Raw genomic sequence first — 15660 nt, 5'->3', positions numbered from 1 at the left:
GTGCAAGCTATAGAGGGCATTAGGGCAGCGGGGGGTAATATTAAGACGGAAATGGTGCACAGGGATTGGGAGATCCAACGACAAATGGAGGAGAATAGGATAATGGAAACTAAATATAATGAAAGGTATAAGGAGCTCTATATGAGTATGGATGGACCCAGGTATTTGAAAATGGAAAACCTAGTTAAGTTAAATGCGGGAGATAATGTAAGAGCGTTAATAAGATTGAGATGTGGAAATATGGAGGAAGGTAATAAGTATTGGTTGGAGGATGAGAAGGTGATGTGTGTGTTCTGCGGCCAAGGCAAGGATAACCTTGGGCACTATATCAAAGACTGTGATTACACCAAAGACTGGTTCATAGAGTTAGGGAATAATAGTAATAAAATTGTAAACAGATTATGTAATGATGTATTGGAGAAAATGAAAGGCGACGTATTGACGAAATTGTGGAGGGAGAAGGAATGTAAAATAAAGAAAGGAAATAAAAAATTTGGTTAATCAATCATTCTTTAAAATTTTTGTTTAAAAAAACAGTCAAGTTTACTGAAATTTCTATAACTCAAGAACTGATTAACCAAATTTTAAAGAAATATATATGAAATAGGGGTAGAAAAAACTGAAAAATATAATAGAATTAGAAATAGATCGATATCTCAAATATTAAGAAAGCTACAGCGTAAAACACACTTTTCTAAAAAATGAAAATCTCCTTAAAATCCATACCGGTCGACAGATTTTAATAAAATTAGAGGAGAACATACTTTCTATGATACTCTATTTGTGTACCAAAATTCAACCCGGTATCTAAAAAATTGTAGAAGTAGATGCGTGTACAAAAAATCCGTACACACACACACACACACACACACACACACACACACACACACACACACACACACACATACATACATACATACATACTTCCGGACATTTTTTACTAATATGATTTCTCGACATTTTGGAACATTCTAAACCTATTTCCATCAAAATCTCGAAAAAATTTTTTTTCACCATCACAAAGCTTCCTCTATGAGGAAGCAAAATATTATGAGTGTATGAAATGGGTATGAATGTGAGTGTGAATGAAGTTAAGGTTGTGACGATACGCGTATTCGTCACTAGCGGTACGGCCTTGACGGCCAGCTAACACGCGCTCGGCGTCACGGCACACGTGTTCCTGTGCCCGAGCGGTGGGGCAGCCCCCACCGCTCGCTAATTTGGGGTATAAATAGGGGACTCGAGCCGACACCAGGCACCAGTCCTGTCCAGCTCCTGCTCCCGACACGACCACTCTCCGAGACCGCTTAACCAGGTTGGGTGCCCCCAACCTCGTCCTCCGTGCAGAGAACGGGTGCCCCCGTTCTCACCTGGGTGCCCCCAGAGTACGGGCCTCCCAGCCGGGTGCCCCCGGTTGGTTTACCTGCCCTCTCCTGCCGCTGGGTCGGGCGCCCCCGACCCTTTCCGCCGTACGGAAGACGGGTGCCCCCGTCTTCAAGCCGGGTGCCCCCGGTGTACGGGCCGCTCGCTCGGGTGCCCCCGAGTGAGCTCCTGACCCCCTGACCGTCCGCATAAGGCAACCGTGCCTCCGCGAATCCGCCCGCGTAGTCATAAGTCTAGCGATAAGTACTCAAGGCAACCGCGCTTCCGCGAATTTAAGGCAACCGCGCCTCCGTCTCTTGTCCGCGAATTCAAGGCAACCGCGCCTCCGTCTCTTGTCCGCGAATTCACCCCGCACACGTACACAGCGGCTCAGCGGAGCCACACACACAAGCACATACACTCACACCCTCCATCAATTTGTATTATCAAATAGAGAATAAGGAATAAAGTTTTTGTGAAACCAACCAGTGTCTCCACGTTTTCTCATCCTGGCCCGGCGAGCTAATTCCGAGCGGGGAAAACGCGATTGTTACAAGGTTCTATTATAAACCAAGTCCCTTGGTTTACAATACACACACACACACACACGCACACACACACGCACACGCACACGCACACGCACACGCACACGCACACGCACACGCACACGCACACGCACACACACGCACACGCACACACACACACACACACTAGACCGAGGGTCACATATATCGAGTCGAAAAACTTATACCTTTACATGTCAAATCTGGACCTTCCAGGGCTTATAGCGCGGAAACGGCTCATAGGATCAAGTTGTGCCCATTGAGACATTTGTTCAAAATGACGAGAACTACAACATATCGAAAAATTGGCCAAATCCGCAGAAAGACATTTTTCCATAAGAATGGTGCGGGGTCCTTTCGCCGCGGCGCCGTATTAAATAATTAGATTGATTAAAAACAAATTGATATTATAGAGTTTTTTGCTGGGCTAAAAATCCAATTTTGTTTTAGAAAAAATATTCGTTTACGAGTAGGTCCCATTGCTATCTCAAAATTTTCTTTATAGTACCATATTCTACATATATTGAAGTATAATTTGGAGAATTTTTTTAGATTTTTAAAAGTGGATATAATTTTTCATTTACTTACTTAAAAGTAAAAAAATTTATTTTTTCTACTATTAAATTTTTCTTACTAAAATTAACTTTTTTATCTGAAAGTACTGGAAAAATTCTAAAAAAGTTGTATCTATAAAAATTTTGTATACCTATTTTGTAATTTTAGCTACAAATGTCAAAAAAAGAAAAATTTCTTAAAACGACCTACCTCCAATATCTTAGGTGCAAGGCATACAATACTTATTTTTTTATCTTTACCATTTAAAAATCATTTAAAAAATCCCAAGCAGTTCAATTTTAGGAGGACTTCAGGACTCCTGACACGTGGAATGCACCATATATGAAGGACGCATCTGTTCTGCTCACTTTGATGCAGCAGCATACAAAGAGTCTTCGTGGATGTAACCATATAACTTAGACTATACAACGGCAAGAAAACGTATATTGAAACCTGATGCAGTTCTTACACAAAATTTAGGCTTATCAACTAGCGAAAGTGTACAAGCATCTTCTTCAGTAGTCAAGAGTGTGTATTATTATTATTATTATTATTATATATGATTTTCTGACTTCAAATATAAATTTCTAATAAAGCTTATACATATATTAATAATTTGTTCATTTTTTCAGGACTTGATGAATCTATGATAATGCCAGATGCAATGCCTGCTGCGATGGATGTAATACTGCCTGAAGACCAGATGGAGGCTTCGATTTCAAGACATTTATTAGATGGTAAGAATTTATTTTTAAAATGTGGTTGTATATTTGCATTTTGTATGCATATTGAATATGTTTGTTACATTGCAGATACAGCTGATACAATGTCTGATAAATTAGAATTCCATCATGAAATAAAAGAGTTAAGAAGGAAATGTGCAGAATCGGAACTACTGATCAGGATTTTACAGCGTGAACTTGCTAAATAAAAATAAAAAAAGAGACAATGTAGAGAAAAATGTGCAGAAATATTGAGCTCTGTATTTACTCCAGGTCAAATCAAAATGCTCCTTAATCCTTCGCAGAAAAAGACATTATTGGTCTTCGGAAGACATAGCAACTGTAATGTCTTTGCGTAGCGTAAGCCCGAAGGCCTATATGTATTTACGAAAGGCACGAAACATTCCTCTTCCTGGAATGTCAACACTTCGAAGATGAGCAACGGCACTTGATTTGACTGAGGGCATTTTAAAAAATGTCATAGACATTATGAGTTATAAAGGCCAATCTATGTCGGAAACAGAAAAAATGACTGTTTTATGCTTCGACGAAATACATATTATGGAACAAATTGCAATTGAAAGGAGGGAAGAAAGAGCGATTGGACCAAATAAGAAATGCCAGGTCATTGTTAGTAGAGATTTGTTTAAAAAATAGAAACAACCGGTATATTATCAATTCGATCAAGACATGACAAAAAATATTATTCTGGATGTAATCGCAGAATTACATCGTAATGGTTATAATGTCGTTGCTCTAACGTGCGATTTGGGAACCACGAATCAGGCTGTCCTAAAAGAACGTGAAATTGATTCTGTTGCAGATGGAGAAAAAACTTATTTCCTACATCCATGCAATGTAACAAAAAAAATACACGTATTTACCGATATATCGCATCTGATAAAATTATTAAGAAATCATCTATTGTATTCCGGTTTTTATATAAATGGCCAGTTTATTATTAATAAATCTTGCTTAGAAAGATTGTTAGAAATTAATGTAAAGAATTTAAAAACAGCTCATAAATTGTCACGACTGCACTTAGACGTCATAGGATCTTATAGGCAAAATGTCAAATTAGCCACGCAGATATTTTCAAATACTAATACAGCTGCAATTGAATGATGCGGTCTTCGTGGTTTCATGAGCGATTGCTTGATGTGGCCCGAAACTGCACGTTTTCTCAGCTTATTTAATAAATGGTTTGATCTTTTTAATAGTATTAGCAAGTTCAATAACTATGAAGGACTTCACGCCTATGGTATATAGATTTGGAGAAACAAAATGCTATTTTAAACGAAGTAACAAATGTGGTAAAAAATATGAGAGTAGGTAAATAAAAGAGTCTTTCCTTTCAAAGAGGGATTTTATTATATTATCTAATGCTTCGTTAATGCATTTATACGAAGACGTCATAAGTAAAAATGTAGACATAAAGTATATCATGATCAACCGCCTTAATCAACATGTGATTAAAATGATTCTTTGTAATATTATAATTTTGTTAAGGAGAATTAAGAAGCTATTACCACTTGAATTGGAATAGAAAGACCCTTGAATGGGAACACAAAGATATATACCACTTGGGTTTTATTTTTTAGAAGTAGTTGCACAACAATTATTTTTCAAAGCAATGACCTAGTTTACACCGTGCGTTTAGGCCGCGACCTATACCTTATATTCAACCTGTTGATGTATCAATATGATCCTTTTATTATTTTGGATACACAGAATAACGTTTGTATGTCGAGCATAGAAGCGCGAGCGGCGTGACTATAAAAACGGAAGAGAATATTGTGTGTACAGTACAGCCAACCTTTAAGTTTATAACAACTGGTATACAGCATACCAACCGCTATGGGAACCATGTCGTAACCTTTAAGAAAAACTAACTTACTAGTAAACGCGGGAAATTTAAATGTTTTACTCTAACACTTTCCCTTAAACTTGAAATTTTCCTTTTACAGACAGGATTTTAGAAACAAAAATAAATCTTAGGGTCCATATAACTAAAGTCCATGATTAATGTACAACCATGCCTAACTTTTCACGCAACCGTTAAAATTGCACGCGCGGAATCGGTTTCGTCAAGACGTCTGCGACTTGTTCCCCGCTTGAAATGTGCTCTATCTTCAACTCTCCATTCTGGACCCGTTCACGCACAAAGTGAGCACGCACGTCTATGTGCTTGGAGCGCTTATAAAAGCTCGGATTTTTTGCTAGCTTGATAGCACTAGCGTTGTCCACCAGAAGCAGATACATATTCCCCAATGGCGAAATTTCGTTGAACAAACGACTCAGCCATACAGCATCCTTCGCAGCTTCACTGGCGACCACGTACTCCGCTTCCGTAGTAGATAAGGCCACACTCTGCTGTCGTTTACTCGCCCAAACAATAGCTCCTCCGCTGAACTTGATAACTATGCCACTGACTGAGCGTCGCGTAGCCTCGTCACTTGCGTAGTCGGCATCGCTGTAAGATTCCAGCTCACCGGCCACTACAACAGCATTGTACCTAATGCCCATTGTGGTCGTACCCTTAAGGTATTTCAGGGTACGCTTGACCATGGCCCAATGCTGTTCCTTAGGCTTCTCGAGGAACTGTGATACGTAACTCACAGCAAACGCGATGTCCGGTCTCGTGGCTACTGCCAGATACATAAGGCATCCCACTGCCTCTCGATATGGGGCATTTGTCTCTTCATCTGTTGTTTCTTCCGTAAGTTGACCCTTCTCGACTGGAGTCGAAACCGAGTTCGCATCTTCCATGTTGAAACGTCGAATGATGTCCTCAGTATATCTCTTCTGGCTGATGACAATTGAACCGTCGTCGAGACGATCAATCTGGACGTTCAAGAAGCATCCGGCTGGCTCAACCGTTATTTTAAATTCCGCTTTCAATCTACTCAGGAATTTCTCAATACTGATTTTCTTCGTCGCAACAACTAATCCGTCGTCGACGTAGGTCACCACAATTAGCTTATTGTCGTCACCGACAATACGATAGAACAAACACGGATCCGCTGCACTTTCTTGTAAATTGAAAGAGATCATAACCTCTTTAAATCGTTTAGTCCAACATCTCGGGGACTGTTTTAATCCATATAGGCTCTTTAGGAGTTTACACACACGCTGGCTGCCGTCCTTATAATCTTCAGGCTGTTGCATATAAATCTCTTCTTCTATCACGCCGTTTAAGAACGCTGTTTTGACGTCAAATTGAGCCAGTTCCAATTTCTCATTTGCTGCAACACTTATCACCGTCCGAATTGTATCAAATCGTACAACAGGGCTAAAAGTCTCGGTGTAATCGACTCCCTCTCGCTGATTGAATCCTCGGACGACCAGACGAGCCTATACCGAATGATTTCACCATTAACATTGCGTTTCACTCAATAGATCCAACGGTTCGAAATAGCCTTGCGGCCTGCTGGTAGTTCAACCAAGTCCCACGTCGAATTTTCTTCCAGAGAAGTCATTTCCTCCTCCATCGCTGCGATTCACCACGGTTCTGTTAGTCCGCTTAGCACAGCCGTTTTGCTGTGGAGAGTATGGGTTCGTGATTGCCAGCGTTACTCCGTTTGACTTCATGAGTTTACGTACTTCAGCGTTGTCGAACTCCGTGCCACCATCACACTGGAAGATCTTTATCGGTCGCTCACGTTGATTCTTGACAACTTGTAGCATCTCGGCAATCTTTTCTGCAGTTTCCGATTTCTCCTTAAGGAAATAAACCATGCGTAATCTCGAGAAATCACATGTAAAACATACAAAGTACCTCGATCCTCCCACTGACGTACACTCCATCGAACCGCACAAATCAGCATGTATAATCTCGCTAGGTTCTGTAGCACGCTGTTGACGCTCACGAAAACTGCTTCGATGCTGCTTACCTTCCACACAGGCTCTGCAAAACTGATCATCTTCCACGAAGTCGATTCCGTGTTCCTTGAGAAGCTTCTTCACGTGTCGTTTATTTTGGTGTCCGAGCCTCTCGTGCCAAGTGTGCAAAGTATCCTTTGATGACACATTTGCTTCACTTACGTACGGAGTTTCCCGTTGCTTTATTCGGATTATCATCTTAAATAATTGACCGGCTCGAACGCCACGAGCCTTGACAATGCCGTTCTTCACGAATTTGCATTCGCTCTTTGAAGAATTAAATGACATTCCTTTGTTCAGCGCTGAGATAACTAAAAACAAATTTCTGCGTGCAGTCGGTACATACAGGACGTTTTCCATATAACAAGATATCCATTTCTCATTAACCAGTGCTTCGAATTTGATAGTGCCTTTGCCAAGAGCATCCATCGTTGATTTATCGCCAATGTATACTTTAACCGGTGTCACGAACCGTTCAAAAAACGAAAACCATTCACCATGATGGGTTACGTGATCTGTTGCGCCAGAATCAGCAATCCAAATGTCATTTTCTTCAACGCTGAGAGCCTCACAGACGAACGCCTCGTCCCTTGATCCATCTTTCGAAGTGTCTGTATCACCCTGCTTTTTCTTTTTGCAATCACGACGAATGTGATCAACGCCATTACACCGATAACACCTGAAATTTGAGAACTTATCCTTGTTACTTTCACCTATGGATTCGGCTGGTTTCTTCGAATAGTTACTTTTATTGCTGCTAATACTGCCACGGCCGCTCTTTCCTCGGATTTTGGCTTTACTCGCCATTAGTGCTACCAACTCGTCCTGTTTTTCAGCTCGTTGTTGTCGACGCTTTTCATCGGACGTTAGCAATCCCACCAAGTTAGCGACTGTTTGTTGATTTTCAGGCCTCGCCCACCACGCCTGTCGAAGGCTCTCGTAATCATCCGGAAGCGAGTCCAGTAATTTGACCATGAGCGATGACTCGTCTGGCTTCACATTCAGTTGCTGCATACGTAGAATCAAACCTTCAAATTTTGCAATATGAGCAGTGTTGTTAGACGGGCCGGTTTTTTCGCGCATGCGCGACGATGACGGGTGGGGTGAGGCACCGAATACAGTGCCGGTGGCGCCGGTGCCAGTACTGCCGGTGTAGAAGAAATGGGCGCCTTGGCGGGCTCGACGTTAGGATAGGCTAGGATAAGGTAAGTATACATTATTTACTTCAATATGGATTCAGATCGAGATTCAAATGGAAAAGGAGCAATTAAGAAACGTAAAATTAGGAAATTCCATTCTTCATGGCTAGATGAGAATGCTTTTAAAGGATGGTTGGCTCCTTACCACCAAGAAAATAAAGCAATATGTACTGCATGCAATAAGACCATCAGATGTTGTAAAACAGATTTGGTTAAACATTCACGGACGGTCAAACATATTGAAAATGTAAATTTTAAAGAAATTGATAATAATGACGAATTACCAGAATTGTCACTTAAAGATCAAGCCAAACGAGCCAAAATTAAATTAGGAGCATTTTTTGCTGAACACAATATCGCTTTTGACATCGCAGATCACTTAATTTCACTATTGAAGGATATTTGTGAAAATCCTAAAGTTGTACAGTTATTGTCAGCAGGCCGACTTAAATGTACAAATATCGTTAAAAATGTAATAGCAAAACGCGAAGTCGAAAAAATTGTTGATAATTTACAGTCTTCTAAATTTTCTATTTTAATCGACGAGAGTACCGATATTTCAGACACAAAATTAATGTGCGTGCTTGTTCGATATGTTTCTCCTTTAAGTAAAAAAGTGGTGACACAATTATTAGAATTAGTATCTTTAGATGCGAAAGATTGTTCCGCGAGTAAACTTTTTGAAGCTTTCAAAAAACTTTTAAAAGAAAAAGATAGGGTTTGGAACGCGAAGAGCACCGCAGTTGCGGCGGTGTCCGGATCTTCCCCTCGGACCTTGAAAATCCAGGAGAGGGCCACGTGGAGGTGTCGCGCCGGTTCGTACCCATATCCGCAGCAGGTCTCCAAGGTAAAGAGCCTCTAGTCGATAGACTAATGTAGGTAAGGGAAGTCGGCAAATTGGATCCGTAACTACTATCCGTAAAAACATTCCAATTAAAAATATTGTCGGATTGGCAAGTGATAATGCATCTGTAATGACTGGATGCAATAATTCTTTTATGCAACTTTTAAAATTAGAAGCACCGCGATTAGTAATGTTAAGATGTATTTGCCATTCCTCCGCGATTGTAGCTAGTAAAGCTTGCGCTAAATTGCCTTCATCTTGTGAACATTTAATTAGAAGTATTTATACTTATATTTCGGGCAGTGCGAAAAGAAGTGCAAATTTACCAGAATTTCAAACATTCTTCAATGTGGAAAGCAATAAGTTATTAAAATTATCAAATACTAGATGGCTCAGTTTACATAAGTGCGTTGTTAGAATTCTTGAAAATTGGGAGATTTTAAAACATTATTTCACAGTAGAAGTATTTGAAGACAAATCAAAATCTGCGGAAATTATTTTATCACAATTAGACGATAACACAATTAAAGCATATTTTTTATTTTTAAAATATATATTAAATTTTTTTAATAAGTTTAATGCTTTATTTCAATCGCGTAAAATTTTACTTCACAAATTATTAGAAACTAGCCAACAATTAATTCGTGAATTAGCTCAAAATTTTATGACTGTAAATTCATTAAAAGATATTAGTAATTTAAATGTAGATGACGAACAAAATATATTACATTTGGAAAATGTATATGTTGGACCAGAATGTGAAAATTTTTTAGAATCATTATCTTTGGAATGTAGACATCAAATGAAATTAGCTTGTTTAGCTTTTTATAAAACGGCAATTCAAGAAATGCTAAAACGTTTACCATACAAGGATCTTCTTTTTGAACATTTAACTTTTTTAGAACCACAGATTGCTCTTTATGATGAAAATAGAATAAAAATTAAAGATTTAACTCATATTGCCATGATTGTAGAAGATATAGATATTACTAAATTAAATGTTGAATGGAGAATTTTACCAAGAATTTTTAACGATGAACAAAAAAAAGAATTAGCTTGCTTAGACATTGATGATATGTGGGGTAAAATAGTAGAATATAAAGATTCTAATGAGGAAAAAATCTTTCCAAATTTAAAGTTATTGGTCGAAGTAGTTCTTTGTTTTCCTCATTCAAATGCCGAGGCCGAACGAATTTTTTCTATAGTAACCGATGTAAAAAATAAAAAAAGGAACCGATTATCTAACGATACTGTTTCTGCAATTTGCATAGTTCGGTCAAGCTTTCAAGCTGAAGGCATTAATTGTATTAATTTTGAAACTGATCCTAGGCATCTTGAACTGCATAATTCACAAAATTTATATGGACATACAAACACATCTGATGAGAAATAATAATTTTGCTTTTATTTTTTTATTATTATTTTGCTTAGAGTCACACATCTAGCCAATATTTTGCAATACATGGTAGTCATTATTATTATTAATATCATTTGTATGATTTCAGAATTGAAGATGAAACCAAAGAGCATTTAATTTATGCAGAAATTATTTATGTTATTTATGTTATTTATGTTAATATATAAGTAAATATTAATATTATTTATTTTCTTTTAATAATAAATAAAATTTTATTTTTATGTTATTTAATAGTATTTTATTTAATAGTATTTAATACGTTTGTTTTAAAATGCATATTTTACTTTTATTTGATTATTAAATATTTAAATACTGTTTATGTAATTTTAAAATGCTATTAATTTTTTATTTTTTATGAAACAAATATTTCAATATTATTTTTGTTTTTATATTAAGTACAATGCTTATTACAATGCAATTTTATAACAAAATGTACTTTTATTTTATGAATACTGGTAAGGTTTTTGGCAGTTTTCCTTACCCTTGCAACGAATGTTGGTATTCTATGAGATTCTGCCAAATAAAATATTTTACTTACAAGTGTCTTTTATTTCATAAATTATATCACCCTCCTTCCTGTTTTTGCTTCCTCATAGAGGAAGTCGTCACCTTAGCAGCAACAGTGTTTTGTTCACAGAAATTGCGATCGAATAAATTTATTGAACGTCCTTAATAAAAAGACAGGATGCCTCGAGAACTAATCAAGCAAATCTTAAAGAATTACATATGAAATACGGGTAGAAAATACTTAAAAATATAATAAAATTAGAAAAATTGCGCCAAACCAGTTGCAATTTATTCAATTCTAAAATCTGTTATATTCTTCAGTCTTATATTTTCAAGTCCATATATGGACCATGTAGCCTGAACTACTCAAGTCAACATCGATTTAACATTGTGTCGATTGTAAAACTTCATTTGTGTCACTAATTTATTATTTCATAATTTTAGTAATAAAATTACTTTTTATATATTTAAAAAATTATTTTAAAGTAGAAATAAAAAACTAATGTATAAATAAAAAAATGAAACAAAATAGAAAAATTAAGAAATATCCGCAATTAGTAGGGATCATTTTAATAAAAACATTAATTATTTAATTGATTTTTGTAATAGTATAACAAATATTAGTCGCAATAAAGCTTATCACAATAAAAAAGTGTGCAAGTTTCTACTTGCACACTTTTTTTTAACTGATTTTTTATTATATTTTTTTATTATTAAATACAGATTATTGAATTTTTAATATTTATATTTTCGTATATATGTATTATATATTAAATATATTAAAATTTTCCCCAATTTTTAAACAATTTTGTATGGGCGACTAATGAACTCCTATTCAGTACTAATAGGTTCTTTACTGAAGCCACAGTTGACGCGCATGCGCGGAAAAACCGGCCCGTCTAACAACACTGAATATGAGTTACTATATCATCGACTGGATTTTTATTAAAACTAAAGAATTCTGCTTGAACCGTATGTGCAGCCTGTTTCGTTTGTTGTTCGTATACTGAATGTAATTTGAGCCACATTTCTCTCGCCGATTCATACGTCACCAGTAGCGCCATTACCTTTGATTCCAGGGTTTTCACGATTATTTAACTCGCGGCGCGATCCGCCTTGTCCCACGCTCTCAGGTTTACCTGGTATGCAGCTTGTATATCGGCGGCCGCAGCCGCTACCAACGGCGCCGGTTTCTGTACTTCGCCGTTGCACACCTCATATGCCCCCTCGGTTCCACGTAACAAGTTTTTCACCGCGAATTTCCAGATGTTCCAGTTCTCGGCACCTCGAAGTTTCTCGATTCCATGAAATTTCATGTTTGCGGATTTCCAGTAAACGCACCAGACAGCCGCGCCCTTTTACCGCGCTTTTGTCAATGTTCACTGCCGTACTCATTTCCACTTACGAGTAACCGAACTGTCAATGTTCACTGCAGTCTCCACTTACGAGGAACCACGCTCTGCTACCATGTTGATGTATCAATATGATCCTTTTATTATTTTGGATACACAGAATAACGCGAGCATAGAAGCGCGAGCGGCGTGACTATAAAAACGGAAGAGAATATCGTGTGTACAGTACAGCCAACCTTTAAGTTTATAACAACTAGTATACAGCATACCAACCGCTATGGGAACCATGTCGTAACTTTTAAGAAAAACTAACTTACTAGTAAACGCGGGAAATTTAAATGTTTTACTCTAACACAACCCAAACACGATAGGTCGCGACGATGTAAACAGTTGCGACCTCGCTTGGGTCAGGTCTCTTTTTCGCGTGCCCTGACCTAAATTAGGCCACATGACGTAACGCGTGTAAACGCAAGTGACCTAAAGATCGCCTAAAGTGCAGAGAGTGTACCAATAGATACTGGTAGATGGCTCTGCGTTTATAAGTTTTTTGTGCGAAAATTGAATATGGCTAACGGCTCGACCGCTCGATATCGACAATAATTTTGTTTATGATTGCCGATGCAATCATCCGCGTTTGTAGTACATTTCCGCATTTGTGGTACATTTTTCGAATAGTGGAAGTTGAAGCTCGACATCGACATAAAGAAGGCCAGCAGGAATTACACGGGAATTATACATATTTCTCAAAACGTGTAACATACCGTTCGAAAAGAAGATCGTAAATCTGAATAATCTCGAGCAATATACTCCAGAATACGAGCAGATTAATCCGTTTAAGAAAATTCCCGTTATTGAGCACGACAGCTTCAAACTTGCTAAATGGTATCGCTTTCTCAGCAAAATAATATATACAAAATAATACTTTCACTTTATCGTTTTGACCGCCTTTGATTGTTTTAGTGTAGGAATCACGCGATACGTGTGCCGAGAATTTAAAGTGGACGATCACTGGTATCCGTCCGATTCGAAGAAACAGGCAAAAGTTGACGAATACCTCGAGTGGCAATATCTCAACACGAGACTTCATTGCGCAGCGTATTTTTGCTACAAGTGCTACATGCAGACGGCCGACTGCAAATTTCTCGATGGAGAAAAGCTCATGTATAGTCAGAGTACAATTGGGAAACGCAATAACGAAATGGAAAATGATTGCGAAGAAAGCTTGGATGCAGTTTGCAAAGATGTAGAAAACATGTCAGAAAGTACAGTGAATATCAAAATAAAGAAAGGAATGAATTGGTCGGAAAAAGAAACAAATTACTTCATTCAATTGTGCATTGACAAACGAATTTTAAAGTTGATAGACGGGGAAAAATATAAACATATCGATGTTTATAAATCTTTGGAGTCAAACATGAAACAAGCTGGTTTTGTCAAAAGTGGCATACAAATAAAATTGAAAATGAAGCATTTAAAAGAAATGTACTACAAGTGCAAAAGAAATAAAATTCAATCAGTGGGCATGATCGTATGTCATTTCAATATTTCGAAGCAATGGATGAATTACTTGGTGGTCGACCATCGGTTCAAGCAGTTGATGGTGTTGGTATCGAATCTTCAAGTGCCTCAGAAACTCAGGAAATTGAAATTATAGGTATATATATATATATATATATATATATATATATATATATATATGTTACAGTTAAAACCCGAAATCCGTCAAAACCCGAATTTACTGGCAAATTCTAGTTTTAACTAAGCCAGCTCAGCAATTCGCGTTCTAACTAAAATAATTTAGTCAAAACTAGAATTGACCGAGTGCTTTAGTATATTCGCGTTCTAACTGAAAAAATTTAGTTAAAACTAGAATTAACCGACTGCTTTAGTAAATTCGCGGTCTAACGTGTTTCTCTTACAGTTAAAACGCGAAATTCCTCAATCGGCAATGCTATACCTACATATATGTGTTACGCCCAAACACCGAAATCGCTCAGTGAGCGAAAAAAACATCCACAACGCATTGTGGGCGGTGCTGATCATCCAAAGACCGAAATGAGATATTTTTTCGGTATGTGGTCGTTTTTATTATCCACAACGCGATGTGTGCATTTGAGAAACGTCCATGACGCGTTCTGCATAACTTGCATGTACTTTAAGTTATAAAGCGAGGTCCGCGCTGCCTACCGGCGGAGGTGGGTGCGGGAGGGGGGCCGAAGGCCCCCCCTTGCACCCCCCCCCCCCCGCGTGTGTGTGTGTGTGTGAGTGACGCGCTTTAAAAGTATTTAAGTGTTTAAAGCGCATCACTAACCATTTAAATACTTTTAAAGCGCGTCACTCACACACACACACACACACACACACACACACACACACACACACACACACACGTGGGGGAGTGCAAGGGGGGGCCTTGGGCCCCCCCTCCCGCACCCACCTCCGCCGGTAGGCAGCGTGGACCTCGCTTTATAATTTAAAGTACATGCAAGTTATGCAGAACGTGTCGTGGACGTTTCTCAAATGCACACATCGCGTTGTGGATAATAAAAACAACCACACACCGAAAAAATATCTCATTTCGGTCTTTGGATGATCAGCACCGTCCACAACGCGTTGTGGATGTTTTTTTCGCTCACTAAGCGATTTCGGTGTTTGAGCGTAACATATGTATAATATTCACTGAATAAAAATTAAGATTCTTGCATTATAATTATATTGAAATAATGCTGATTGATGATGTTTATTATCATTGCGTTAGAACGCGAATTCACTAAGAGCAATCAGTCAATTCTAGTTTTAACTAAATTATTTTAGTTAAAACGCGAATTTACTAAAGCAGTCAGTTAATTCTAGTTTTAACTGAATTATTTCAGTTAAAACGCGAATGTACTAAAGCATTCGGTCAATTCTAGTTTTAACTAAATTCTTTCAGTTAGAACGCGAATTACCGAAAGGGCTTAGTTAAAACTAGAATTTACCAGTAAATTCGGGTTTTGACGAATTTCGCGTTTTAACTCCCACTCGGCATGTAATATTTCAGAAACATTTCTGCAAAATTCCATTTGAAATATTACACCTTTCATTAATATTTCAAAAATATTTCACGACCGTTTCTACATCATTTCGGCAATGTTTTAATGTCCGCAATTATTTCAAAGCAACCTTGCTGAAAGATTTCGGCAATATTTCGGTAATATACTGAAATATTTCTCAAATATATCTACGAAATATTGCAGAAACACTTCAGAGATATTTTA

At 37.8% G+C, this 15660-nt stretch overlaps 2 protein-coding genes across 2 annotated transcripts in view; one reads left to right on the top strand and one right to left on the bottom strand.

Moving 5' to 3' along the window:
- The window catches only part of LOC139777755 (uncharacterized), a 185653-nt gene that overhangs the window by 161713 nt on the left and 8280 nt on the right, over positions 1 to 15660 (bottom strand). The gene's annotated exons all lie outside the window — the stretch shown is intronic.
- LOC139777769 (uncharacterized) lies at positions 12852 to 14112 on the top strand. Its single transcript, XM_071715369.1, has 3 exons — positions 12852 to 12856; positions 13112 to 13285; positions 13364 to 14112. Exons 1-3 carry the CDS (start codon positions 12852 to 12854, stop codon positions 14055 to 14057), a joined length of 873 nt encoding a protein of 290 aa, XP_071571470.1. The 3' UTR covers positions 14058 to 14112.

This window comes from Temnothorax nylanderi, unplaced genomic scaffold (genome assembly GCF_030848795.1).
Source record: "Temnothorax nylanderi isolate EJ_2023f unplaced genomic scaffold, tnyl_v1.0 TNYL_tig0161_pilon, whole genome shotgun sequence".
Classification (NCBI taxonomy): Eukaryota; Metazoa; Arthropoda; class Insecta; order Hymenoptera; family Formicidae; genus Temnothorax; species Temnothorax nylanderi.
This window is presented reverse-complemented; position numbering and strand designations above follow the sequence as displayed.

Bases quoted from the DNA above. Each gene is read 5' to 3' on its own strand.
- LOC139777769 (XM_071715369.1), top strand. The intron at 13,286-13,363 runs GTATCGCTTTCT...TGATTGTTTTAG, and splicing joins AGCTTCAAACTTGCTAAATG to TGTAGGAATCACGCGATACG.